We start from the raw sequence: 26,819 nt of genomic DNA, 5'->3' as shown, positions 1-26,819 counted from the left end.
CCTGGCTGAACAATTCCTGCTCAACTGTGGTCCTCAGTGCTGAGCCAGACACCATATCAGCCTGTCCTTAACCAGACCCCAAACTAATTTATAGTGTATATGCCTCACTACACCTACCAGCACCCTGCTGCATAAGGAGTAAGAGGATTTCAGTGCAGAAAAAAAAAAACCCAGATGAGGGCAAACTGCTGATGTGCAGCAAAGGAGGATGGTGTTATGCTCTGCCATTGTTTACTGGTCTCAAGAGAAGCAGATTTTAGTCTGTTTCAATCCCCTATTTAAACTCCAGCAGTTTTATTCAGAGTTGTCATAATCAACCTGTTTTAATTAGTGGATGAAACAGTGTGTCAGCGCTGCATCAGGGGGCTGTGGTGATGCTGTTTGTGATTTACTATGCTAATCAGCTTAATTGGAACTTGGATAATTGCACATTAAGACACAATTAAATATTATGAATCTCTGCTTTGGTGGAACTTTAAATTAGCTAAATTAACCAGTGGTCATTTACATTGCATTTTAGGTAATCAGAAGATTTACATTGGCAACTGAGGAACTTTTTAACTCTGAGATGAGATGTCCAGGAAGATAATTAAGTGAAACCTTGCTGATGTGAACATAAAAGACATAATGTGCAGCTACTGAGGCTGTCACTTGAATAAAAAAGATGCTCCACTATTTAAGAAGAAAAATGTTCCTGACTGCTTAAAATTCATAATATAAGAGTTTTGCTTAATCTCTTCTCTGCATTAGAAGTAGCAGAAGCAATAAGTGGAATATCCAGGAGAGTTTAGCTAAATGTGCAGCAGCTACGGCAGCTTCCGTGTCATAACTTGACTGATGGCACACTGCGAGGCATTATGCATCGAGCTTTTTAAAACTGCAACGTTAATCAATGATGACTGACCATCAGATCAGGAAAAAAAAAGACCTCCGCATACACAGTGAGCCCAGCATCTTAAAAGCGGAATTAAAGATTTTAGAACAAAATGTACTTGATTTATAAGTTTGTTGTCTTTGGAAAATGTTATCTAATGAGTGTCTATAAATCAAAAGGCAGTCATTATGTCAAAGACAGTAAATAAGTGAGTAAAGCATTGACTCTGGCAGCTCAAACAGCACAAGGTTACAGGAACCTTCATACTAAACATATTGAGTCCAATATTTGAATGTTTCTCTCGGATATGATGTTTTTCAGTGTCTCATTTGTAAACATTCACTTGAATCTGGACCTAATGAAGTGACCTCACAAATCAGTCAGGTAATGCGCGACAAACATACAGTAATCTATATCTACAAACATCCATGTCCTCTTGTCCTTGTGAAAATGTGAAATGAGGTAAACTGAAGCAAATGTTTTCTGGCTTTGTTTCCCTCACAGACGTCAGCCTGGAGCCCAGTAGGTGCTGGGTTTGTCATGGGCACAGTTCAAGAGAGTTTTGAATTCAGGGATTCGGTCGGACCAGATGGCCCGAGACCTCGAATGCCCAAATGTTTCCCATGGCCAGAGCGGGAGAAATGCTCCTTTGGCTTGGTTTTTTATTCGAGCTTGTTCCCTGCCATTGTTATGCCAGGAAAGACGAAGTTATCCTGACTGTTTTTTTTTTTTACTATATGTGTTTTTCAGATGGCTTTTCCTTTCTGCACATGGCAACATAAGCATGCTTTCAGTATAATTATAATAAGTTTACTGATTAAGATTAATCAAAGATGCACCAGGTGGTTCCCATGACTCGTAAAGGATAAACAGTGTAGCTAATGAATGAAAGACAGATTAACCAAAACCAGTTATTCTAGTTAAAGTTAAAATATCTGGGGAAATACACTCACTCACTTTATCTCTGAGAGATGAAAGGTTTAACTCTCTCACCTGTCTGCCAGGAGACGATTAGCTTAGCTTGGCATTAAAACTTGAAGCGGGTGGATGCAACTATCTGTGCTCATTAACATGTTATAACCCTCACCCTAACTTGTGGGCGTTACGGGTGTCAAGGCTAGCTGCTCCCAGTGTTTCTGCTAAGCTCAGCTGAGAGTCTCCTGACCTCACATTTAAGTGACAGATAAGAGAGTGGATCAATCGACATATTTCCCAAGCTATGCTTTCAGATGAGGGAAGGATTGTGGTTAACGGAAAGATGATGACCACAAGACAGGACCAGCGAAGCCAGGCAGTGCTTATACACACACATCCAAACCTCATCAATATATCAACCTCACTACAGTTCCTGCATTGGCACTAAACATAACTTGCTAATATAAAATCACTGCATATGCACAGAATTTGTCAGTGACTGTTATTGATTTATTTAGGAGTCTAAAGGCAGCTTAGCACCCACACAGATTACTATTCATGTGTTGTGTGTTTGTCTCACTGTATGATTTTAGAAGTGCATGGATGTCAACCTTAATTTGTGTTTCAGCTGACAGAACTGTCAGCACTGCCCAGCAGGAGTTTGCCTCAAGTTTGAGCAGCTCTGGTTCAGTGCTCATGACATGTTGGGAGGTATTCTGCGAATTGTTTATTTTATTTGATAAAAAAAAAAAAAAACAGTTATTGTTGTCACAAAGGTCAGTTAGCCTCACTGTTCATGTAAAGATGCCTCTGTTGTGCTTCCATCAAGCACAGAGATTGGGTTCGAGCCAAGTGGCAACATCTGGGGCTGAAAAATGAGAAACTGCAGTTCGTCTAATGACCACCAGAGTCTGGCTCCAACAGAGAGTCAGCCCCCACAGACTCCCATGTTAAAATGTCCAACATTACAGCAGAAATAAACATGTTTACAGCCTGTGTCACTTTGAGTGACAGGTGGGTGAGATGCTTACCGCAAACAGGCATGCACCAAAGTCTTGGCTCCACATGTGCTCCACCTCTTTGCCCATTTTTGGATTAGCCTGGAGTTAGGTGGAGTCAGACCCTGCCAAGATGGTGACAGCGGATCAGCTCAATGACCTTCACACCGCTCCTCAGAAACCTGACGGTGACGTCACAGAGGCTACATCTTTATATTCAGTCTACGGTTTGAGCCTGGAGTGGACATTGTCTCCCCTGTCAACATATAATCACACCTGCAGCTTTTTAAAGCCACACTGACTCAACTGACTCAGTCAAATACGACAAACCACAGTGCAACATGCTTGAAGTACTGTAAGTATTGAAATAGTTTATTTTTTTCTTTCTTCTTTGACATAAAACAAAGAATATAAGTAATATACAATTCTGAATTCGTACTGCTAAGGTGACTGTCACACAAGAACATCACTGTTATTATTGGGTTTTGAAAAAAAAAACATTTAGAAGGAGAATTACTGTAATAGTGAGTAACAATATGTGCAATAAATGGTAAATTACACTCTTCAGTGCTGAGTACAAATACAGGGCATTAGAGTAAATGTTAGAAAAATACAATACTCTTGTGAGAGTGACGCTCTTCGTTATGCGAGCCGTTTTTAAAAACACAGACACCATGCTCCACCTACCCGTATCAATACAGCCAATCAGTTCCCTGATCCGTTAACACCTCGTTTCACCTGCGAACGCTACATATTTCATTTAATAGACCTGTGTGCTGCTATTGGCATGAACACCGCTGCAAATACTACCTCAAATATACATGTAGCAGGTGAGCAAAGATTTAAAGAAGAGGTAAATACAGTAAGATGACATGACTAATGGTATTGTGCAAGGTTACAGTGCTTTATATTTCTACATCACATGTCTCTAGTGTTTCAAAAGAATATGGCTATAGTCACCATGACAAGTCTGATATGTAGATTTAGTTGCATTCATTTTTTTTGTATATGTGATTAGCTCCAAGCAGTGTTTGGCAATATGCAATCTGGCAAATATCTACAGATGAAAGGTGTGTTCGGGGGGTTGGGGGGACGTTGCAAGGCATCTAAGTCCGGGGAGTCAGGATGCATTCGTGACACCAAAAACATTACTATACAGGACACAGCATACATAATAGAGAGAGAGAAACTGAGCAACCGCAGTGTGATATCTTACAGTTTAAATGTACAGACAAAAACAGACAAGAGGACGGTTAAATATCCTTGAAACATTGCAGTGAGATCTGGTGTGTTCACCGGCTGCAGTAAAATGACTGCACATATTAATCCACAGCATCTATCAGAGACAATAAATGGTATTTTCCCTGAGCAACAGCAATGTCCACTATGTGCCTACTAGGTGCTTTATAACTAAGGTTACATGCAAAACTCACTGCTTTGTCTTGACGTCATAACTGTGGACAAATGCAAAGAAAAAGAAGAAGTAGAAGAAGAATGCAGTTCACATATGAGGAGTTTCATTTCAAGAGGAGACGTTCACTATTTAAAATACCTGCAGGCATGAAAGTCAGTCTCACTACGGATGATTTAGCTCACAAAGCAGCGACAGATTATGTGTGACGCTTCATAAATACTCAACAGTGCACATCAAGTTTGACATATCAGTATTTTCCACCTCTTGTGAGGAAACTCTGATGGTGGATATCAGATTCATATGATGCATCTTGTGGTTAGAAGGTGGTTGCATGCAGGTTGATATTAACACCGTGACAATAAAAAATAAAAAAAACTTAGTGCACACTTTAAGGAGTGACATTACTCAGTCAGGTATAGAGCTCATGAATGGCAATCAGTAGTAAGTGCTGTACATAAGGTATTTACTTTCAGGATGGAAATCATATCTTGTAATCTTCAGATTATAAGCTTCCATCTGATGCTTCAATCAAAAATATATTAGTGACATAAGTATAACATTAGATCTAAAGCAGGTTAGATCTTCACATAAACATTTATTAAAATGTTCGCACATGGCTGAATGAGCTACAAAGCCTTTGTTCTGCAAGGTTTAAGTGGAGGTCTTGCATTTGCATCACTAATCTGCACTAGTGACCACAGCTGGTGCCATTATGGAGGTCTGGTAGCAAACTGGCTGTGCTTATGAAAAGTTATTTCAGCGTTTAACCCTGCATTAATCAATGTTTTTAATCATCAAACTGAATCAAATGAAGCTGTAAGGTGGAAGTGCTTTTGGCGTCTTCTGGCTCATTGTTCTCGTTGTATAACGTGGAAGTCGGATGTTGGAGCGGGGAATGATGTCACCCCTGAGCTGACTGTGTTTGAGTGTGACAAGTCGGAAGCTGGTTGATCTTATTGTTAGTGATTCCCATCCAGTCCTCAAACCTCAACATACAGGTCTGAAACAACCCATAGGAGTGTCTCACGAAATACAGCAGCAGGCATACTGGATCTTGGTTGTCATGGTTACAATAATAAACATGTGGACTGTACCGAGAGCAGCGTACCGACCTTTGTTGCCACGGTTACGATAATAACTGTCATGGCTTGGTTAGGTTTGGGAAAAGATGGTGATTTTGGGTTAAAATAAGTACTTCCTCAACTTTGTTGTCATGGTTACAAATATAACAACGTGGTTAACTTTGCCGATCGGTCAGGGATCATAGAAACAAGATAAACTGTTTCTTTCACATGGGAATTGAACACCACTCTCCTGTGTCATATTCCTGTGTTTTGTCTTTGACGTGGACTTTGTCGCTCTATGAACTACGTCACTGCACTTTTCCCTTTGCTCCTGTCATCATTACTACGACCACTAGATGTCGCCTAGCAACAAAACGTAACTATGGGTCATAATAAGCTGCTTTACAGGAGGACAGTCTCGCAGCAGCAGTTGATAACAGCGCATTACGTGGGATTTCACGCATAAAAACAACTTAGCAACATGTCCACAGATAGAAGTCTGTGTGTACGACTGATCTAATGAGACACAAATAAGACAGAAGTTCAATTAAACAGTAAGTTACTGCAGCTTTCACCTCTGTTGATGTGCAGAGCAGCACAAGCAAAAAGGTTTTGTCAAACTGTTATCCAAGGAAAAGAGGAAAAGAGAACAGCAGAGAAGTTAACCATGTCTGCGTAGCTCTGGTGATGCAGCAGGGAGAGTTGTACAACTAATTATCAAGTGCTCACAGCTGATGAGCTGCAGACCTCCAAAATGGCTGCCAGAGGGTTTATTACAACACCTGAAAGGCTACTGAGTATCTCAACACCGCACCGAGCACAGCTGGAAGCCTACACTGCCAAGCTCACTTGTTGTCCGGTTCTGAGCGTTTCATCCTCAGTCACAGACACAGTGTCCAGAGTGTGGGATTTAGGGATCCTCCATGTGAGTTAGAGAGATAAATCCAACGGTTGCTCAATTACTCACTTCAGGTTGACTCATTCAGCTTCAGAAACTCTGAAATGGAAGAAGATGTGGAGCAGAGTGAGAAGCTGCTGCATTGTGACATGCAAATAATGTCCAAGATGAAAAATCTGCCATTTAAAGTAAAGTAACACACACTTATAAATGGCTTATATAAAGTAACATTTAGAAAGTGTTGAAGGGATACATGATAGATGCTCAATAGTTGTGTGTTTAGTTCCCCAGAAATGGTTAAATGACATATTTCAATACAGCCCTCCACATGTGAGCCAGGAAGTCATCAACTCTCTTTACTGAAATTACAGTTTATGGTGATTTTAATAGGACTGAAGTGTTGTGGGAAGAAAACTCTACATGTATCAGTTTCATAGGAGCAATTTGATTTAAGTGCAAATTGAAACAGACGGTTTGTAATTTGATTGAACTGAGCAGAGATGATATTCACAGAAACCTCCTTCCCTGCATGTTGATATAAAGTTACATCACTTTCCTGCATAAGTCAGCTGTCTAAGTAAAAGCGATACCAGGTTTTATAAGGTTGTATAGATTATTAAACACACACACACACACACACACACACACACGTTGTAAATACCAGCATTAATGTACTGCAGTGAGATGCAAATGATGTTTGGGAAACTTGTGTTAGTCATGTGTTTAGTCGCCAACATTAAGCTTTGCTTTCTGCTCCATGAGGACGGAGATTAGTTTTTAAAGTTAAGTAAATCACTTAAAGTGCAGTTGTGAGGAAATCTGTGCTGTTCTTACAATGTGAAACTATATTGTTGCCTTTTTCTTCTTCTTTGTACCAACCAGCTACACTGACAGTTTTGAAAGGCAAAGTTTGAACATGTGTGATAAAGCAACTGGAAACAGATTCAATATTTATCTTAATCTTCAATGAATAAAAAACCGAACTACTGAAAAATTATGAAACTTTGATCACACTTGATGATATAATCATTCAGTGTGCACAAAGAAAATGAACCAAACAACCCATACCTCAAATATTAGGGGATAAATTATCAGATATACACATCCTCTGGATATTTGAAGATATAAGTTTATAACAAATATAAAACACCAAAGAAATGTGTATATTTCCATATGTTTAAAATATATACATGATTAATTTTTATACGGTATAACATGATGTGACCATATATGTTAATGATATATTTTATTTATATATGTTAATGTATTAAAATAACATTCATATAAAATTCTACATGCTTACATATGTTTTTTGTTAATTTCTTATTAATTTTAAACACGTCTATCTCGGAAAGCGGTCTCAGACTTTTGGGTTGTACTATATAAAACATCAACATATTGACAGACTTTGCAGTGGATATATATTTACATATGTCTACAATATAAGCACAAACATACATGATTTTGTGAGCTAGACATATGAATTTGTTGCAATTTCTAATTGGTTTTATATATAATTTTTACCTTAAATGTATATATAACAAATAGAAAAGTCAATATACTGTCTGTAAATATGTTATGTATTACGTGTGGGAAGCTAACTGACTGAAATTATAAGCCTGTTTTTAGCTCGCAAAAGTCTTTTGACCTCAGTATTTGGAGAGTTTTTAAGTTGTCATGTGAATTTGAACACAGTATTCTTTTATAATTTCCAAGGCTGGAGCCCCAAGTTAATGATACAGAAAATTATTCATCTATTCTAAAGGTACAAAAACACTTTTGTGAATTAATTTAGTCTGGAATTTGAACATTTCTGCCATTTAGTAGGTAAAAAAAGGTCAAGTTGACTTTCATAGATTTTAATTACTATCCTACCAGGGGAATTCTGTGTTTGACGCTGAATAATGAAGTCAGAGAACGAAATGTGAACAGCGTGGTTGATGATAAATGGGCAACAGATTATGACATGGATTTTTGCCAATAGTTTTCCCAACTGTGTCACTTCACTAAATCTCCTCCATTGTGTCTTACAGTTGGCGAGCTGAAGTCTCGTCTGTTCTTTCTGTTGGCTTGGGGTGGCTCGTGTTTTCGATTTGATATAGGTCAACTTCTTTGGTTCCATTCCACCTGGAAAAAGCGCACAATGAAACTCATCTCAGAGGTTTTCTCAGCAGTCAGACATAATTTTCTCTCCTGTCAAGAAAAGGAGTCAAATGCGGAGTTGGGAGAACAGACTAACACTGACAGACTGACCTCTGACATCTTCAAAGAAAGCAAGATTATTACTCTGAATTCAAAGCAGCAGGAGATGTGAGTGACAGTAAAGAAGCAGCAGCTGACGACTTGAAAGATGATAAATTTATAATTCAGCCTGGGTTTAGTTCTCCAGATATGGAGTGACAATTTAGGCTGCTTAAATCAAACAGCCGAAAGTCTTCACTGTTTGTCAGAACCGGAATCCCTCAGGAGACAAATATTTAAATATGCATTTCACCACAAAAGCTCTCAGTCTGATGCAAGGTTAGCAATCTGTGCTGGATGTGGGTCCTGAGGGGCTTCAGTGTCTGTAGCACTCTTGTCTAAAGTAACCCAACAACTTAGCGAAACATCTGTGACCATTAGCTAAACCCCTCCATATGTTGAAGCTAAACAATTAAGCATGCAATCGTCAGCATGCTCAGCCAATTAGCATGCTAGCTGCAGAAGTAATTTCCTTTCAAAGGCAAGGACCATTTCATTCGCTAAGTGTGTGTTCTGCTATAAAAAGAGCTGTCACAAGATCAGAATAAAAGAATTGGTGATAACGATATTATCACTATACCTATAGAAAATTTTAAATAATAATATCAAATAACACAAACTATCATTTTAAGCTGAAACTACAGTTTACAACAAGTTTGTGCAGTTAAGGGAACTTGATGAATCCGACTTGGACCCCAGATGGGAGCAAATCTCACAGAAGAAAGTAAGAAAGATTTAAGAAAATCCTACTAGTATTATTGTTACTGCTGCAGGTCAAAGGTCATGCTTCTCACTGGAGCTTTTGTGGCTTTACTGTACCTTGCGGTGGTCTGGGTAGCCTGCTCTGGGTATCACACACACTGGCAGAGGTCACAATGGGTTCAGACTGGGGTTGGATGGGCTGGAGGAAGGCCACAGTGGGGAAAGGCACTGACTGGATATGGGTCATGGAGGAGTCGGACAGGGAGTTTGTCGCCCCTGCGTGGCTGCTGTCCTTAAAGGCGGAGGGTATTCTCCACCGGGGTAATGGGGAAGGAGACACGTCCTCACTGGAGGAACCGGGGACACTGGGAGGACTGAGGGACTGTTCTGGGGTTGATGAGGATTTGGGGAGGAGGTGCAGGATGGAGGAGAAGAAGGAACAGGATTCAGGAAGGGGGATGGTCCCAATTCCACTGTCCAACGTTCGCATCTTGCAGCCGGAGCCTGCGGCACAAGGAGAACAGTTGAAGTGGCTCAGGGTAGAGGAAAGAAAGGGAGCACAACAGGAATGAAACAACAGGGTAACCATGGTTGAAGTGGCGCTGAAGAAACCTTTAAATTTGTCTTCTTTTATATCCCCTGTACTGTAACTGTGCACCAGTGTCTCTGAATTGATAACAGTGAAAGAGCCTTCACTAACAAATGAGGGCAGTGATGACGGATCTTCTCTGCAGGATCATATGATATGTCTCTTTGTAATTTCTTCCACATTATCCTAATTGTTTGTTTGAGCTCTAACAACTTCATCATACTGTTGTGCTATGGTCATCTCAATGTGGACACACAGCAGATAGTTAGTCTGGTTTTTTTTTTTGCTTGTTTTTTTTGTCATTCACTCTTTCACTTGTCCTGAAACACAAATGCTGTTTCAGGACAATCTAAATACATGTAAGTGTGAAGCAGGGTAATGATTTTTTTTGTTAATTACACCATAGAGACGGCCACAGAGACTGACTCAGCCAATGCAAATCAAGCCCACTTGAACCACTGCTTGTTTTACAGATGTTGGTTAATGGGTGTGTGACTGTCTGGCATGCACTGATCACACTGTCAATATGAAATGCACATAATGGCATGTGAAATGAAATCCAAATGCACCGCTAATGTGTGTATTTCATTTGCAATATATAAATCCTAACTGTCCTGACAGACCCAGCCATGTGTTACTTCTCCACTTTAACATTAAAGGTGTAGAATTTGCACTGGTCAAACAAAAGTCTTCATTAGATCAGAGTTTTTAGACTAAAAAAGCAAAGCCTTGGAGTTTGTATCATTGTTTGTATCAGCTGTTGTCACGCAGGCTTATGTTTTAATATGTAGCCTGTAGCATGAACCTATAGGCAATCACACACCGGAGCAAAGGCAACAGCTGCTCCCCCCTTTATTAATTAAAGCGTGCACACAGGAGACTTTAGTCCCGTCTTCTAAATTCCTTCAAGCTCATATTTCTTCAGTTCTGCTCTCATTTAATTTTTTAAGCTAGAGTGCTCAAATTAATTGAGTTCTTCAAATTTGTCACATTACAAGTCCTGCTGTGCTAAAAAAAAATATGAAAATGTGGAAAGGGTAAAAGTATTACAAATGCTACTGTTGCCATGGAATAAATGAATACAGTCTTAGGTTATGAAAATCTAGAAACATGCAGTATAATAGCAGTTTAAAACTGGATACTATTTCCTTATATCCAGCAGTGAAACATCTCAGTAGCTTTATTTAGAGGATGGCTCTTAGCCTCAGCCTGGAAACTTCACTAACATCCATAATGGTTGTCTACGCAGCTTCCCTGTATTAAATATTATCTTTAAGAATCTACGTCTGTTGGTTAAGCATCATGTCCTGTTGTAAACAAGAACAAATAATTGAACTGGCCCGACAGAGAGCAGAGACATTATCGATTGGTTTGGTCTTTAGTTAGAAGTTAACAGGAACCACTGTGACACAATCTTCCCTGGAAAGGTGGAGTCACAGAGGCTGAGGATTGATTGGTTTCAACAAGCCTTTCACATGGAGGCTGAGGTTGTTGTGCTCACATCTTCCTCTCTCTTGTTCCTGAGCTCAGTCAATGTTGCTATGTTACAAGACAGCACTGCGGAGACGTTAATATTTGGAAACATAGCACTGTAAGTGAATGAGAATGATGTGCTGTATTTGTTCCGTCCTCCAACCTAAACAACCATACAGGTCGCTCACAACCCGTAAGAGCGTACCGGACCTTCATCGCCATGGTAACAATAATAAGCATGTGGTTGATGTTGGGGAATGGCCAAAAACAACCTGGTTAGGTTACTTTCTCAGGATTAGTGGACCTTTGTCGTCATGGTGACAACAGGAGATCTGCATACTGTGAAAGGAAACACAGGTGGACTGGCTATGGGGACGACGGCCTCAAATCTCTGTTGACTGTCGAAACATCCATGAAGTTTTCAAAGTTTTCACTGGCTCAGTCGGTGTCTTCAGCAGCCCTCTCTGTGTGCCTGTCCCAGCCGATAAAGCTTTTGTTGCTATCACTAGCTAGCTTAATGTCAGCATGTCATGGCAATGCTAGCGTTGGCTAATGGTTGTGGCTGGATTGTTTTTTTGTCAGTGGCTGCTTTCCCTGGGCTTCGTGGCGCCCTGCTGACGGAGATCGTGACGGGAGGTGGAGGCTGAGGGGGACCAGAGGTGGGGGTGACAAACCATTTGTTTTGGTCTGAGAAGCTGGTGGTCGAATATTGACGACCTCAAATCTGCAGTCTGTTGGTGTAGTGTGAAACCACCTTTTTTTGTACTGTTCTTCTTTATGTTTGTCTCGTCTTATCTTAAAACACCACGTAGAAAACTGCTCTGTCAACATTACATGAGGCCCATGGCATAATTCAGCTCACAGCTGAAGGCAAAGTTAATTCACTCAGTTGTGGTTTGGATGAGTGTGCTTAGCTGGAGCAGTGCTGAAATTTAATGAGGTGATTAACCCCTGAGGGCAGGCGTCCGTCCATATCAAACATGCTTGATATTTGCAGTGCCTTGCCGATGGTGTCAGTCTGGCCAACGAAATTTCAGCGGGGTCTGTCACCAGCCCTCTACCTGAGCGATGTGGAGAGTTTTATAAGCTGCTGTTTTTAATTTAGTAAGTGATTTCAATGAAATAAGGAGCAAACGTTTTACATTCTGTCTACTCACCCACTTTATGTCTGTCCCTCTTTTTAACTAGATTACCACTCCTTGTTTCCACGAGGGAGTGAGTGGAAAATAATTGTGTGGGAGCGAGGGACATAGATCACATCTGTACCAAAGTGTCACTGAGCAACAAGTTGCCCTGAGCACAATGGAGCTTGAGTGTTTTGACATATTTAGGATAGTTTCTGGTCCAAAGTTTTAGAACCAATCCAAAATGAACAGGTGCAGAAAGCAAGAGAGACCCAGTTCAAATACACGCGAGGTTACTCATAAAAAAACTCTAGTAAACAAGGGGCATAACTGGCTCTCATTGACTCAGCTGTTTTGCATTGATCCGTTTTAATAATTAAATCTCTCTGACGGGTCGTACCGTGACTTTATTTGTAGTAATATACAATTTAAAAAAAAGAGTCTGGGGTACCCAGGTAGCATGCTAATTGTTAAGGCTCAAACCATTTAACTCCCAGCAGGGGGACCTTTGTTACATGACATAAAGCTCTCTCTCCCCATGTTTCCTATCTCTACACTAACTTTCAAGTAAAGGTAAATTATTTTTATTTAAGAAAAAACTAAATGTCAACCTGCTGGAAAGATTTCCAGTTTCTAATGAAGCATACGTCAGGTTAGAAAAGTCAGGAGATTACCAGTATCATTACAGCAGACCACCATGGGGCACCATGAATATCTGTACAAACTTATGTGGGAATCCATGCAATGGTTGTTGAGACAGTTGAAATATTTCACAAAATAAGTAAAAATTTTGACCTGCTGGTGGCACTAGAGGTAACATCAGGGGACAAACAAAGTCAGTCATCCGCTGCGCCAGACGAGTAGCTGTATGAAGTTTAATGTCATCCTCCATGAAAATGCTCCAGAAATGTAAATGTCAGACTGCTCTTCGCCACTATCTTTGATAGCAGCACTGTTTGTCCACTTTGTGCCACTTTGCCTCAAGTGAATTAACATTAGGGGAGTTAAAATTTCAGGCCCACACAGCACTCTGCTCAGGACAATTCCCCCCTCGCTCCACCTCGGCATTGTGATAATATGACAACACATTTGAGTCGAAGCAAAATCACCTGAAGTAGATCACCATTACTGCTACTTTCTAAGCCTGGAAAGGACGGAGCTTGGGCCCTCATTTGGATGAATACGTTCATCCTGATTGGATGAGCCTGTGCATGCAAATTTTCAGAGCATGGATCCGTGAAGATGAGCAATCACACTTATAAATAATATCTCCATTACAGGGCAAACTCTGTGTGAAATACAACTGTAATGAAATGGTCCCTATTTGCCCTGACTTGAATTGCCAATCATAACAATACATAAATGCAGAGGTAGAACAAATAAAATGAGCATAAAAATGGAGAAAAAAAGCACACACTGAGAACCTAGGCATGTGTTTTTGACTGCTCATAGCATATTCATCATGTTTATAACTTACACATATTTGTCATATTTCGTCTTCACTTCTGTCTGCAAACTGTAAAATGGTAAGCACAGATAAAACCTTGAAGCTAGAATGCTTAAAAGAACAGAGTTAAATTTACTTTTAAGTGAACTAGGTTCTGTTTTTCATGAACCAGGATGCTCAAGAGGGATTCATTACTTACTACTTGCAGTCACTGTAAGAATTTATGGACAATCAAACAAATAGAAAATAGCCTTACACGTCAACAGAAGTAGAAAATAGAAAAATCTGACCTATTACTCCGTCCTGGTTGGGGCTCTTCACAGTAGATCCATTTTCACCATCAGCTCTCCTACTCCTCATCTGCATTTTGTGTTTTTGTACAAAAACAAGGAAGAAGTTACGTACATGCTCTTTCATAGACATACATGTGGAGTATTAGTGTTCGGTTCCTGCTTTCATCCCTGGCTGACAATAAAAACCTAACCTTCACAATGTCACAGTTATAATGTAACCATACTCTGCTTCCGTGCCTTTGCTCTCCTCACATTTTCTTTTGATGGTGTCTCCATTAACATTATCTCACCAACATCCTGTCTTTGGATTGACGCATCGCTGACGCATCACTGTGACTGAGATATGGTCGACATGCTTTTCAGAGTTTGGGAGGTGAGAGGAGGGCTGTTAGCTTTTCTACAAAAATTCCTCCATGTACACAGTTTCACAGGTTTTGAACTTTAAACAGTGATTAAATATTCAAACTACAACAAACATCAAGTGCATCTGACTGTTAATAAAAAAGACTCTTTTTAGAGTTTGCAAACTTTGGAGGCTCTACATGAAAACTTGTTGAATTATTGATACATTCTTTGGAGGAATAAATAAACTCCAACGAATGAGATGACAGACACAAATGTAAGTACACAAGTACAAGTACACATTCTTGCCAGACTACTTTGTAATGGCAACACTGTACTTCTTCTGTTGACTGTGCAATCTTTGCAACAACAAAAAAAAAGATCGTAATTGTCTCTTTGATCAATTTCCAGAGTTTTAAATGACTTTCTCATAGTATTATAAATTGCTGTGGAAAGTTTTGCCTTCTAAGAAGCTTTTAAATTTACAGAGCTTTTACTCAAAACAGCCTTCCTGTAGTGTTTCACTGGTAAAGTAATGCATCCAGCAATGTAACTATCCCTTGCTTTGTGTTAATGCAGCGTTGATTCAGTCTGAATGCCCCTTAATTGCTTAGAGTACATCTGTAATTAATATCTATTTTGTCTTCATGGTGAAATTCTTATGATATATTTACAAACATCCTGTATAAAAACAGAGTACACAGCTTTCTATATAAACATTTTTGTAATTACAACTAATATCAGCTGCATATCAATAAAATAACTGCCTGTTTTATACTTATACTAATAAACAGTAAATTTACCTTTGAGTCCCCACTGATGTCAGTATGTCCTTGTATCTCATTCAGGGACATTCCTGGGCAGGGCATTGATATGCATGCCCGCACTGCATCATGAGACTCTCTTCTCCCCACAGAGCTGAAAGACAACAGTTTGTCAACAAACCACTACATACTGTGATCCTCTGATACAGTATTGACTAAACACGCCCCGGGTGATTTGACTGATAAATTACCCAACATCTCTTGAAACCTGGCTGCAATCCTTTGTATAAGATGTGTCTGGACTGGTCTCAAGGCTATAGAGACTGATAGATATGTCTAAGAACACTTGATAAAATGATCAGTCAATTGTGGCAGTAAATTACGTCACTGGTATTAAGCTATGCAGAAATCTGACGGTGTAAGCACTGAAAATCAAGTCAAAAGACAACATTCATTATTGATTTACTAAATTTCTTACCTGTCTTTGCCATCACTTTTTCTTCTGTCTCTTTTTTTGTCAGACTTTGCTTGCTTTCCTCCCAGAAGCGATGTAATCTTTTGCTCCCTCTTCTCCTCTTTTACTTTTGGTGTATCAGTCTTTTTGCCATTTGGAGCGGGAAGCTTACTCTTACGAAAACCAAACCAATTTGCCAAGGTTGAACCAGATTTTTGTTTTACCTCAGTGCTTCTCTCCTGTTCTTGGGACTTGTGCAGGTTCTCCTCTATGCCGAGCATAACTTTCTCTTCAATCGTGGTTATAGTACTTTGTCTCTCTGGTTCCTCAGAAACTGGCTCACCAAAGGCGCTTGAAAACTGTTGCTCAATCTGAAGGCGCCTTGCCTGCTCTCGCTGGAGTTTAAGACTTTGAAGTCTTTCACTGGAGGACCCCAAATGTGAGGGAACTGTCAGGCCCTCTTCAATCAAGAAGTTGTTCAAAAGGGAACGATTCATTGGACAATGGTAGCTGCTGGAGCAACTCATACTTCCTGGAAGGACATCACCAAGAGAGTTCAAGGAGCTCCCTGAGTGTGTTTTGATCTGGGTGCGAACCTTCCCAGATCTGTTGAAGCTTGGCCTATCCATGTAGCGTGCACCAAAACTCTGGCTACGAGCCTTGGCCCCATTCATGCCCATCACTGGCTTAAGGAGAGGTCTGGTTGACACAGACACAGACCTTTTAAACAGCCAACCTTCCTCATCAAATCCCCAATCTAACATCACACCGCTGTCTGATGCAACAGGTTGAACAGAGGGCTCAGAATCCAGCGAATTACAACGGGTTTCAATCTTTCTGCGGCCTCTGTCATGAGCACCCCCCTCATGTGTCACCTGGGGATCACATGTAAAAGTCTGAAATGTCTGGACAGTTTTTGCAGTAGAGTTTGTATCGTCTTTGTTCTGTCTTCCGAAAATGAAGAAGGTACTGGCTTCCTGTCCAGTGATTGCCTCATTAGATTTAGCATTTACAGGAAGAGCCATTTTTAAAGCTCTTGAAGTGGAACTCTGAGAATTATTGGAAATCCCATGGTAGTAAACATTAGAATATGCCTGAGGCAAGACTTCTGAAAGTTTTGGTTCACTAATGCTCTGTTGGGATCTTCGTAAGATGCTCTGACTTGGGATAATAGAGGGAGCACCATTTTCATCATGGCATGTGGCAGGTCTGTCCATAGATAACTGGCTTGACTCTGAAGCTTGAGATTCTTGAACTGGGACAGGTGTTATCTTGGATGATTGGGTAGGGTAGAGCTTAGCAGGGTTATCTTTCAGTGGCTTACCCTCAGCACCCATTTGTGGGGCTGTATGTTGATTGTCTTTAGTTGTACTGGATTGTTGAGGCTGTAAAGCTGAAGAGAGCTGATGTGATTGCGATCTGGTGGTGTTTGATGTTGTCTTTCCAGTTGTAGAGCTTTGAGCCTGACCTACAGATTTATGAGCTTCGGGTAAGGAGTCATAACTGGGCCTAAGAAGAAGAGAAGTTGTTCGACCTGGGGGCGGTGGGGCTGGTGGGGACCTAGGTTCTGAATGGGAGACATCACAGTGCTGATCTTGGCGACGCTGTTTTCGTGGAGAGCAGGGTAAGTTGTCATATATGCTCTCCTCCACAGACTCGCTGCTTGATTGTGGTTTTGTGATTTGCAAAGACGATTTTGTTGGGCTCTTCTTGCATTCATTTACCCCTGGAGGCTTAAATGTCTTTGAGTATTTCACAGGGGAAGCAAGAGGAGAGCGTTGCTGCACAGTCTCGAGAGACTTGGAACTTGTTGATACTGTAATATCATCCTCTTTCTCGACTTTAGATAATGCTCCTTTGCTTGAACCATGTGTTTTACTGAGATTTGTCCTTTTGCTAGGAACACTGTGCTCAGTAGGTCCTTTAGACCTGTGACCCTTAATAAGCTTTTGGTGGAGAGGAGAATGTGTATGCTTGGCTTGCTCTGGTCCTCCATCTGCACTCTTGCTCCGCAAAATAAAAGCCTTCCTTGCTGAATCATATGGCTGAGGTTTCAGTTTCCTCTGCGGAGATTCTGAAATCATGTAGTCCTGGTTTTCACCACCAGCTTGACTCCCCTGATCTCTGCAGTGAGGGACCTCAGCTGAGGAGCTGCGCTGTCTGGCTTCATTTACAAAGCTAAGAGCTCTTGTTGCAGTATGTGGAATAGATGAGCCTGTTCCTGCTTCCATTTGCTTGATTGGGAGCCTGCCCTGCTGTCTTTTGACATGATCAAGTCTGGATTTACGGTCAGTAGATCTTTCTTGGTTATTGTTTCTATCACTGAACTTCATGCCCGATGCTTTTTGTTTTTCTAGTGAATTCTTTTCCTGTTGACGTGTAAGGCTATCTGTTGGGCTTACACCAGGTTTCAGTGTGGGGCTTTCCAAAAATAAGAAGTTGTCTGTCACAGGTGAGGGGAAAAGACCAGAATTCCCAGCAGGTTTTACTGGATCTTCTAGAAAATTGCCATCAACATCCCTAGTAACATCCAGTTTCTCCAAGCACAGATGCTCTTTTGTTGGTTGGTCACTGGATTTCCTACTTTGTAATTTAGGTGACTCATCATCTGCGTCATCAGAGTCTAGAGCAGCAATTGCTTCTTCAGCCTTGAAAGGTTTACTTGTAGGGGCTGCTTGTTTGGCTGTACCCCCTTGTAGGCCACACAGTACACCGAGCGAGTATATGCCCTCATTTGAGGTCATGCAGTCTTTGCAGTGTGGTACCAATGCATGTGAGGACGCCTCTTTGGAGCTGCACATTTGGAGACGCTTCAGGCCTTTCAGAATGTGGCCTTCCTTCCATCCCAGGTCTGTCTGCTCGATGGGAGCTGAATGATTGCTGGATACTGAACCCGCACTCATCCTTTTGTCCCGGCTTGTGGCACACTGTGCATTACAAGAGATATTTACAATTACTGAAATAGTATTTATAGATGGACCACTTGCTTTTATTTAAAAATGCTAACAAGTACTCTACTTTGACAACCTACTTACACTTCAAATTGAAGGAAGATGAATGAAAGATGAAGGAGACCCACCTGCTTCGAGAGGCCACGTCCTTCTGCCCAAGTGTGGGAGCCACTGGAGTACTCACTGCAAGCACTGGATAGTGACAGTTCACTGCCACTGCCGCTACCACTACTGCGTGGGCATGTTAGGCTCAGCAGGCTGGGCCACCTTCCTGCAGGGATACCTGCTTTTCCATTTCTTTGGACCTCCTGGAAAATGTAATTATAATTATGTAATCAATGATCAGAAATTAATAATAACTTCAGATTATACAATAATTATGAAAACACTGCAGTAAATGACAAAAGTCATCTATAGAAATTACAATTTAATATATCAGTGCTGGCAAATATTGCAATCATGGCTCACAGTCACACTGGTGAACTCAATGTTTGTTCACTCATGTAATTCCTGACATTATATTCAACAGATTCACTTCACAGTGTGAACGATCTATACAACCTAAGAGAATGCCCCTTGGCTCTCCATTTGTCTCTGCCACAGATCTGAAAGAATCAATATGCTGGAAACATAGCTGTCTCTTTCCATCCAAAGGCTAATTGAGAAATGGAATGACATTTTCCACTCCACTAGTCAGATGTCTCCTGTTTTAAAACACAATCTGTAGTCTTGCAGGTAAACCATGATTATTGTGAGGGGGCGGGTGAATGAGACATTTTGAAGTGATGCCTCTGTTCTGACATGAAGGCAGCCTATTCACTGAGTCTGGAGCCTCTTAGCATATCTGCTGTTTATTCATGTTTCAAATGTAACTGCACAATGACTATCGAGTGTTGGAGGATGATGCTCTTGTGTTGGTCAGAGTCTACAAACTAAACCAAAATCAACATTCACACAGTGTTCCTCTGACTCAGATCATTATTAATAACATCTTTCCCTGATGAGTCTTGTGGTTGTATTTTTGGGCTGCATTCTGAAAGGAACCGTTTTCTACCAACGCCAGAGAGACCGTGTACGCACGCTGTGCAGAAAGAAAGAAAAGCACACTGTGAGCCTCTTGATTGGATAGTTTAGTGTAATAGCAGGCATAAGTGTAGCTCATAAGAGTTTTGTAGAAACTAGATATCACTGAATATTTCCCCTGAAAATGGTTTCAGCTAACACAAAATACTTGTATTAAAGGTTAAGAGATGTGATGACAGAGGTAGCTGTGAAAGGAATTCTAAAAGCCTTGAAAGGACATTCACTGAATATTTTATCAAATTAATTTTATTTTGAGTCCCCAGTTCTACATCTGAAGCAGGAATTGCATGTAGTGTTGACCAAGCTGTCGTCTGTCCAACTAATGTGTTGTGATTAGTTAATTAATTGAAGATAAGAAGAGTTTTCCTTCTTAAAGATGACATTAAATGCTTTTGGATATTTTTTTTGTTGTTGAAATATATCTACTGTAGGTGAAATAAAAAGGTGGGGCCTAAGTCTCAAGTGTGAATGTGAAACTGAATCAAACGACTCAGTAATGACCCACACTTCTCTGGTGAAGGAGTGACTCTGCACAGCTTTTAGACACTTTTAGCTTTTTTTTGTTTTCAGGTTAACACAATATATTACAGAGTCTCGCAGCTTGCTCCTGATGAAACCGCACTAGCATGAAATAGCAACAAGATTAAATTAACAGTGGCAAGTGAAAAACTAGCCAACTAAAGAACCAAACATATGTGGATGAATTATTCAGAATAACAGGTGATACCAGTGTACTTATAGTGGAAGAAGATATTGATAAGTTTTCCATTATGGTAACATACCTTCGTAAACTTGACTAGGTTTAAAAAAATATGTCAGTGCTGAGATCCTTGATTAGTCGTTCATTTTTGAGTATTAGTTTTTTGAACATATAATAAAACATCTTAATTGGTTATATACTATTTTTTATTTCTCACTATGAATATTTGCCTATGTACCACTGTGTTTAAATTTTGCTATATACCCGTAAATGAAGCTGCCTTGCCTTGGCTTGGCGCAAGGCCAAGTCTCACAAAAGTAAAAACCCTTGATTATGATCATTACACAGGATAAAAGATGGACAAGTGAGTCACATCTGATATTGATCTTTGTCTCAATTTTGTCAAAAATTTGTTTAAGGTAAAATTCTCCATCACAGAGGTTCACAGTTTAATGTTTTCATTTCATGGTTCATAGGTCCACTTATCTGTGAAGACTCCTGCGTGAAAAGCCAAGTCTGTCACCAGGAGACGCTGGCACTATTCACCGGCATGCTGCAGATGCTGTTTGTGTTGGTGTCATTTCCAGTCACAGGGACCCAAAGGTATCAAGTGCTGTGACCCCATTTAAAATAGCATTGATCGTTTGCAAAGCCGCCATGGCCAACTTCCTTTCAAAGTCATTAGTGTCATCTGTTAGCCATAATTAATGTGAATAGGAAATAATTGCATAAGGGAGCTTGGGACTGAAGTGATTTGGTCCATTCATTGATATTCACCTATTATTTGATTATCCGTGCTAGCCTTTATTTCACAAGTACTGTAGGAGAAGGCCACATCTGACCAGACTTGCTCGGATTAATCTTGGAACTAATTACAGTCAGCGTGTCGAGGGGTATCTGAGATTTGACACAAGTGATACAGTTGAACAAAACCCTCAATCAGAGTGGAGCTGTGCTTAAAGTCAAGGGCGAGTCTAAGGGGCTGGGTGTGGAGGTGTTTTTTTTCCCCCCACTATCACATATTTTAATGTTTTTCCTCTTTGTAAAATGACTTTTCTTAAAATTTCATTTCTGTCCCATAAAAGTCAGATATGATAATTTTATAGGATGAAAAAAGTTTATGTCACTTTCACTGCAACAGCACCAAAGCCACATGAATACTAAAAGTCTATTGAAAGATAGAGGACAACCACTAAATGTATGAAGGAGGGAATCATCAGCTCTCTGGACATTTATACAAGTAAAACAGTGTATTGATCCCTTAGCAGCAAATGTTAAACAAGCCTCAAAAAACGGAGATGCAGATGGACTTTGAGTGGCGCATAAAAAAAGCAGTCAAATCCTGTTTCCTCCAACTGAGAAACACTGCAAAAATCAAAACTATATTGTTCCTCAAGACCTCAAAAAGATATTATGTTATTATCTCCTCTTGTCTTGATTAATGCAATCCACTGTTCGCTTCCCTTAATCAATCCTCTGTGTCTCAACTACAGCTGGTCCAAAATGTGAGTGCCAGACTGTTAACAAATACACAGCGTGGGTCACACATCACACTCGTGTTGGCTATTGATTTTAAAATTCTTTTATTTACCTATAAAGCAGGGCTTTTAATGCCTTTATTTATAGTTACAGCGAGAGAGAGACAGGAAAGTTGGGGCGAGAGAGAGAGAGGGGAGAACGTGCAGCAAACGGCCATGTGTTGGATTCAAACCCAGGACCACTGCAGCCTTAATGGTACACTTTCTACCAGGTGAGCCACCAAGGCTTCGTATGCACTTAACATGTGATGCGCTTTATCCTATAATATGTTATTTTCCTCTGTGTAACTTTATTATTGTCTTTATTATTGTCTTTTTTAAAAAAATGTATTTTCCACTGTGCAGAACCAGCTTTCAAAACGAGTTTACTTACTTAGCCTACAAACTTCAACCTGTCAGATCTGCAATCTGCAAGTTCATTAAATGAGTCACATTGGATATAACCAGCATCAAATCAAATATCATGATCTGTGGTATCTATGATCTATTTTTGATGACAGTATCAATATGGACATGTGTGTCCATTTTTTCCGCTTTGACCACTGAGTCCGTCTGATGCTCAGAAGCTTCTGTAAATAGAGAGATCACAGGGACATTTAGAAGCTCAGTGCCAGGCTATTTTTTTTACTTGAAAGAACATCGATGTTGGGGCTAAGAGGAAAAGTAAGTGAATGAATAAATAAATGCCACATTTATAAATAAAAGTGCTAAAATGACTTGTTTTCAAGCAGTTTTCTGTCTGGCTGCAGATCAAAGCTGGAGTTGCTTTAAACTGCAACCATTTGTATTAAATCTGTGACGTGAGGAATGTTTTTCTCTTTATCTTCACATAATTATTATTATTACTAATCAACCTTTTTTTTTTAGTATTGATTCAGACTTTTAAAGCGCACCACCAATTTTGATAGAAAGCCTGCATTATAAACTGGGGGTGTGAAGTATTAAATATATGTGTGGTTACCAGACAGGAGGATTTTTTAAAAGAATTTATCAAGTTGCATTATGGGACGTGTCTATTCCAGATTTTTCAGAGATTGACACATAACAGAGGCTGAAATTGAGACAGGCTCACAGAGCTGTATAAATAAATCATAGTATCCCTGCATCCATCTCCAGCCTTCTCAGTCAGAATAACAGAGTGAGCTCCATGTGAGCTGGTGGGTCTGCAGTTTATGAAGCTTCTCCACAGAGCACTGTCGTCATACATTTTAAGATTTACTAATGGAAAATTTAACACAATCTGTGGACAATTTAATTCTCTGCCATAGATCTTAATTGATCAACACTTATCATGTCCCAAATAAACACAACAGTGTACGCACATGTGTTGTTGTTGTAAGCAGAATAAGATATAATGTGGTGGAAGGATCCTATGGTGGCCCTGAGAGCTCAATGCACTGCATCTTAAGAAAACACATGCAGGCTGCAAATACTCACAACACAACCAAATACACAAACTCACTACAAGTCGCACAAATAACAACAGAAGTATTTCCAGGATGATCCCAGCTGACAATGTTTTGTGAGTTTTGAAGTTAAAAGCACTGAACAAGTACACATAGATGTATTATAATACATCGTTATCGTATATTATATGATATATATTATATTCTTACCAATTAAATAAATATTTAACAGTTCCATCTGGGTAATCCTGACAGCAGGAAAGTGTATGTTGGGTTTTACAGTGTGTGTGTTTACCGTAATGAAGGAACATGTCATGTCATCCACAGCAACAGTGTGGTTCACTGGTATGTTTTTAATGGTGTTTGGACGACAGTGGAGCTCTATGGCAAGATATCAGGCTTTGGATACACACACAATGCTTTTTAGTCAGATCCCTTCATTGTTGGTTTTGGGGCTTTTATTGGGTTGTTTTTAGAAACATTCACCCTGAACTCCATTCAGTTTTCAGTATCTACTTATAGTCTGCAGGGAAAACAGAGTGTCAGATAGTGGCATGTCCAGGATGTTGAAGTGGTAATTTGTTATTAAGCTATTCACAGTTTCGCTGCAGCTGAACCAGGTTGGTGATCAGCAAACCATTCATCCACGAGGACGATGGTCTTTGGAGTTCACTTTAAATTTCACAATCTCATCCAAATTTGTCTGTCCCTCCACCGCGAGCGGCCCAAAGCAAGGTTACACTCACTCAACCGTTCTGTAGACCACAGTCTTCTCCACTCTGGTCTTTTCTCACCTCATTCACTACATCAATCGCACCAACTACCGCTTCATCCACCGCCTTCTCTGCAGGCCATTAATATTTCTTGCTCATCTACACCTTGCTGCCTTTTCTTTTTCATGTCACCTTCACCCCCTCGCCCTCCCTCCCTGCTGCTGCTCAGTGTTTTGCCTGCTGGGCTGGGCTCTAACTAGATGCACCGCTGCTCAGTTTGGTGTCAGTCCGCAGAGAGAGACGAGGGGAAGCAGGGGTGAACCGGTGGAACACAAGCAAACTGCACTGGTTGGTAGCTCTGCATGGTGCGGTGTGTTGCTCCACTGAAGGACTGTGTGTTACTGACATTATTAATACTTACATAAGGAAGATTGTATCATGCATCATTGATGTATCAAATTTATATCTGCAGCTAGAAAACTGTGGTTAAGGAAAAACAATATAGCCCTTAAATGACAGAGAATTCAAGACAGCCACATTTCCAAATCAACCTTCTGGCTGGACTGCAACAGCACCAGCTCTGCAATCTTGAATATCCCTGACTGACTGACTGACTGAGTGATCATATTTCCACTACCGGTCAGCCGAGTTCCTGTTTTCCCAGCTGCTGAGGAACTGAGGGAAAGCAGAGGAGCTTTTCAATACACTGAGCTGCCTCCAATACAGTAAATAAACTATTTTCATTACATGTATCAAAGGAAGCAGAGGAATAACTAAACATAAGACACACTGAGCAGAGAGAGCAGGAGAGAGGGAGGGAGAGAGAGAAGTCATCTGTAACTGCTGAAGAAACTAGCAGATCAGATTAACATGTAAACAACTGAAACCAGAAATGAAACAATAGCTTTCCTGCCACACAGCAATAAAAGCCCTGTTAAGAAATAAAGGTATTATCTATATATGTGTGTGTGTATATATATATATATATATACACACACACATATATATAAATCAAGTCTGTTACGTTCTGGAGTTGAGGTAAATTAAGGCTAAACTATTGTGGATCCCAGAGAGAGGCTGTCTGAGACAAAATAAGATTGATAGTCTTTCTCTCCTAACTTCCTCTCTGAGTTTACATTAAACATTAAATACGGCTGAAATGACAGCTCAGTCTTTGCCTTTAACTTATGTGTTTGGTGATTTTCTGAGACATCTCCATGGTTATAAAATCCGGATTTTACCATAGGCGGTTCAGGCATACACTAGGTTTTTGACCTAGACTTATTGTTATTTATCAGTACAATCTGTGCATGTGTCTTATATAAAAGAGCCCAGTGAGAAAAGTTGTTATTTGTGTTGTACACTGTATTTGTGTTGTAAATTTTCCTGCCAGACAAAAGCAAATGTGTTTTCAGACACAAGGTTCAAATAAATTTGACTTTGCAATATGACAAATTCATTTCATCTTTCACTGCAGCCCTCCCAGGAAGTCTATCTGAGGAAGGAGACACCAGCCGCTGTTTAAAAATCTCAGTCCTGGGTCTCCAGAGTGTCACTCCACCGCTGAATTACAATAATATTGTGACAGACGACGCTGCCACAGAGCCACTAGACTTTTAACAGCCAGGGCTCTCTGGCACAGGCAGACGATGTTAGTGTTGTAAACAGTCCTAACAGTTAATGAAACAACCAAAAAGAGCCACAGTCTAATTATAGAAATAAATTAACACGTTGTCAGAACTTGTCTGTGCATCATCCAGGTCCCTGTAGCCTGTATCCCTCGATGGGTCACTGCATGTGCTGAGCATATCAAACAAACCATGTGTTAATCAACCCCCCTCACCCTCAATTACGTTGCTACATCTGTCAGCCTTTCTGTCCTCACACGGCACGTTATGCACTAAATGATAACACCAGACAGATTTGCTAATCAAAATTTACAACGGTTTTTGAAACAATATGTCCTTGATTTCAGACAAAAACAGCCCTCTCATGTTTGCAGGCTGAAATGACAACCGTCGCTTGCAGATATCAGCAGCTAGTTAGCTAATTAAGCCAACGTTAATTCTACAAGTCTCTACATGCTGATTCATTCTAATGTGAACATCTTCTCAGGGGGTCTTAAATACGCACTTGATGCTCACATACATGACATTGTGCTAAAAGATTGAAGTCAAAGCTAAAAAGTAGCATCTATACCAGTTAACAATACATGTAGAACACATGGAGACACACCATTGTTCTCGTGCTGCAGTGTCGAACTGTGTCTTGGTCTTATTCATTCATTTATATTCCATACTGCTTATCCAAAACCGGGTCACACCTACTGAGTCACCAATCGACCTAACGTGCATGTCTGCACCTGGAGGGAACCCACGCAGACACGGGGAGACCATGCAAACTAATGTCCAACTTTACAGTAGAAATAAACATGTTTACAGCCTGGTGCAAAAAAAACAGTTTTGGTCTCTAGAGCTAATTTCCTCCTACATGACAACTGTAGGGAGTGACTTTTCTATATAACTCACCTGTTTATATTTTGGCGTGGCCACTTTACAGGTGGGTGAGCGTATGCTTGCCACACACGCCCCACGTCTTTGCCCATATTTGGATTAACCGAGAGTAAGGCGGAGTCAGGTGCTGCCAAGATGGCGACAGTGGAGCAGCTCACTCTGAGCTCTTCAGAAATCTGTGGGTGACGTCACAGAGGCTGAGTCCATCTTTATTTACAGTCTATGGTTTTAGCATGTATCCTTGTCATGGTCATGTACATATAACCTACTGTTACCTAATGTACTGTTTAGACTTGGGTAATGTTAATACCAACATTTTAAAA

General features: G+C 40.3%; 1 protein-coding gene across 2 annotated transcripts in view; it reads right to left on the bottom strand.

The window, feature by feature from the left end:
• Positions 1–3,132: 3,132 nt before the first annotated feature.
• Positions 3,133–26,819, bottom strand: part of LOC139621701 (nck-associated protein 5-like) — a 62,317-nt gene continuing 38,630 nt past the window's right edge. The window contains exons 8-14 of one of the 2 annotated variants that reach the window (XM_071478589.1): positions 18,672–18,851; positions 15,617–18,519; positions 15,178–15,292; positions 14,030–14,099; positions 9,224–9,610; positions 8,195–8,290; positions 3,133–6,262 (exon numbers count right to left, since the gene is read on the bottom strand). In XM_071478589.1, the coding sequence (XP_071334690.1) occupies positions 6,261–6,262; positions 8,195–8,290; positions 9,224–9,610; positions 14,030–14,099; positions 15,178–15,292; positions 15,617–18,519; positions 18,672–18,851 (3,753 nt within the window). In that variant the 3' untranslated portion in view covers positions 3,133–6,260. The other variant, XM_071478513.1, reaches the window with a different exon arrangement.

Source organism: Trachinotus anak, unplaced genomic scaffold, assembly GCF_046630095.1.
Source record: "Trachinotus anak isolate AG129_WGS33_773 ecotype Australia unplaced genomic scaffold, CSIRO_AGI_Tana_v1 ptg000001l, whole genome shotgun sequence".
Lineage (NCBI taxonomy): Eukaryota > Metazoa > Chordata > Actinopteri > Carangiformes > Carangidae > Trachinotus > Trachinotus anak.
Note: the sequence above shows the minus strand (reverse complement) of the source record. Positions and strands in the feature narration are given on the sequence as shown.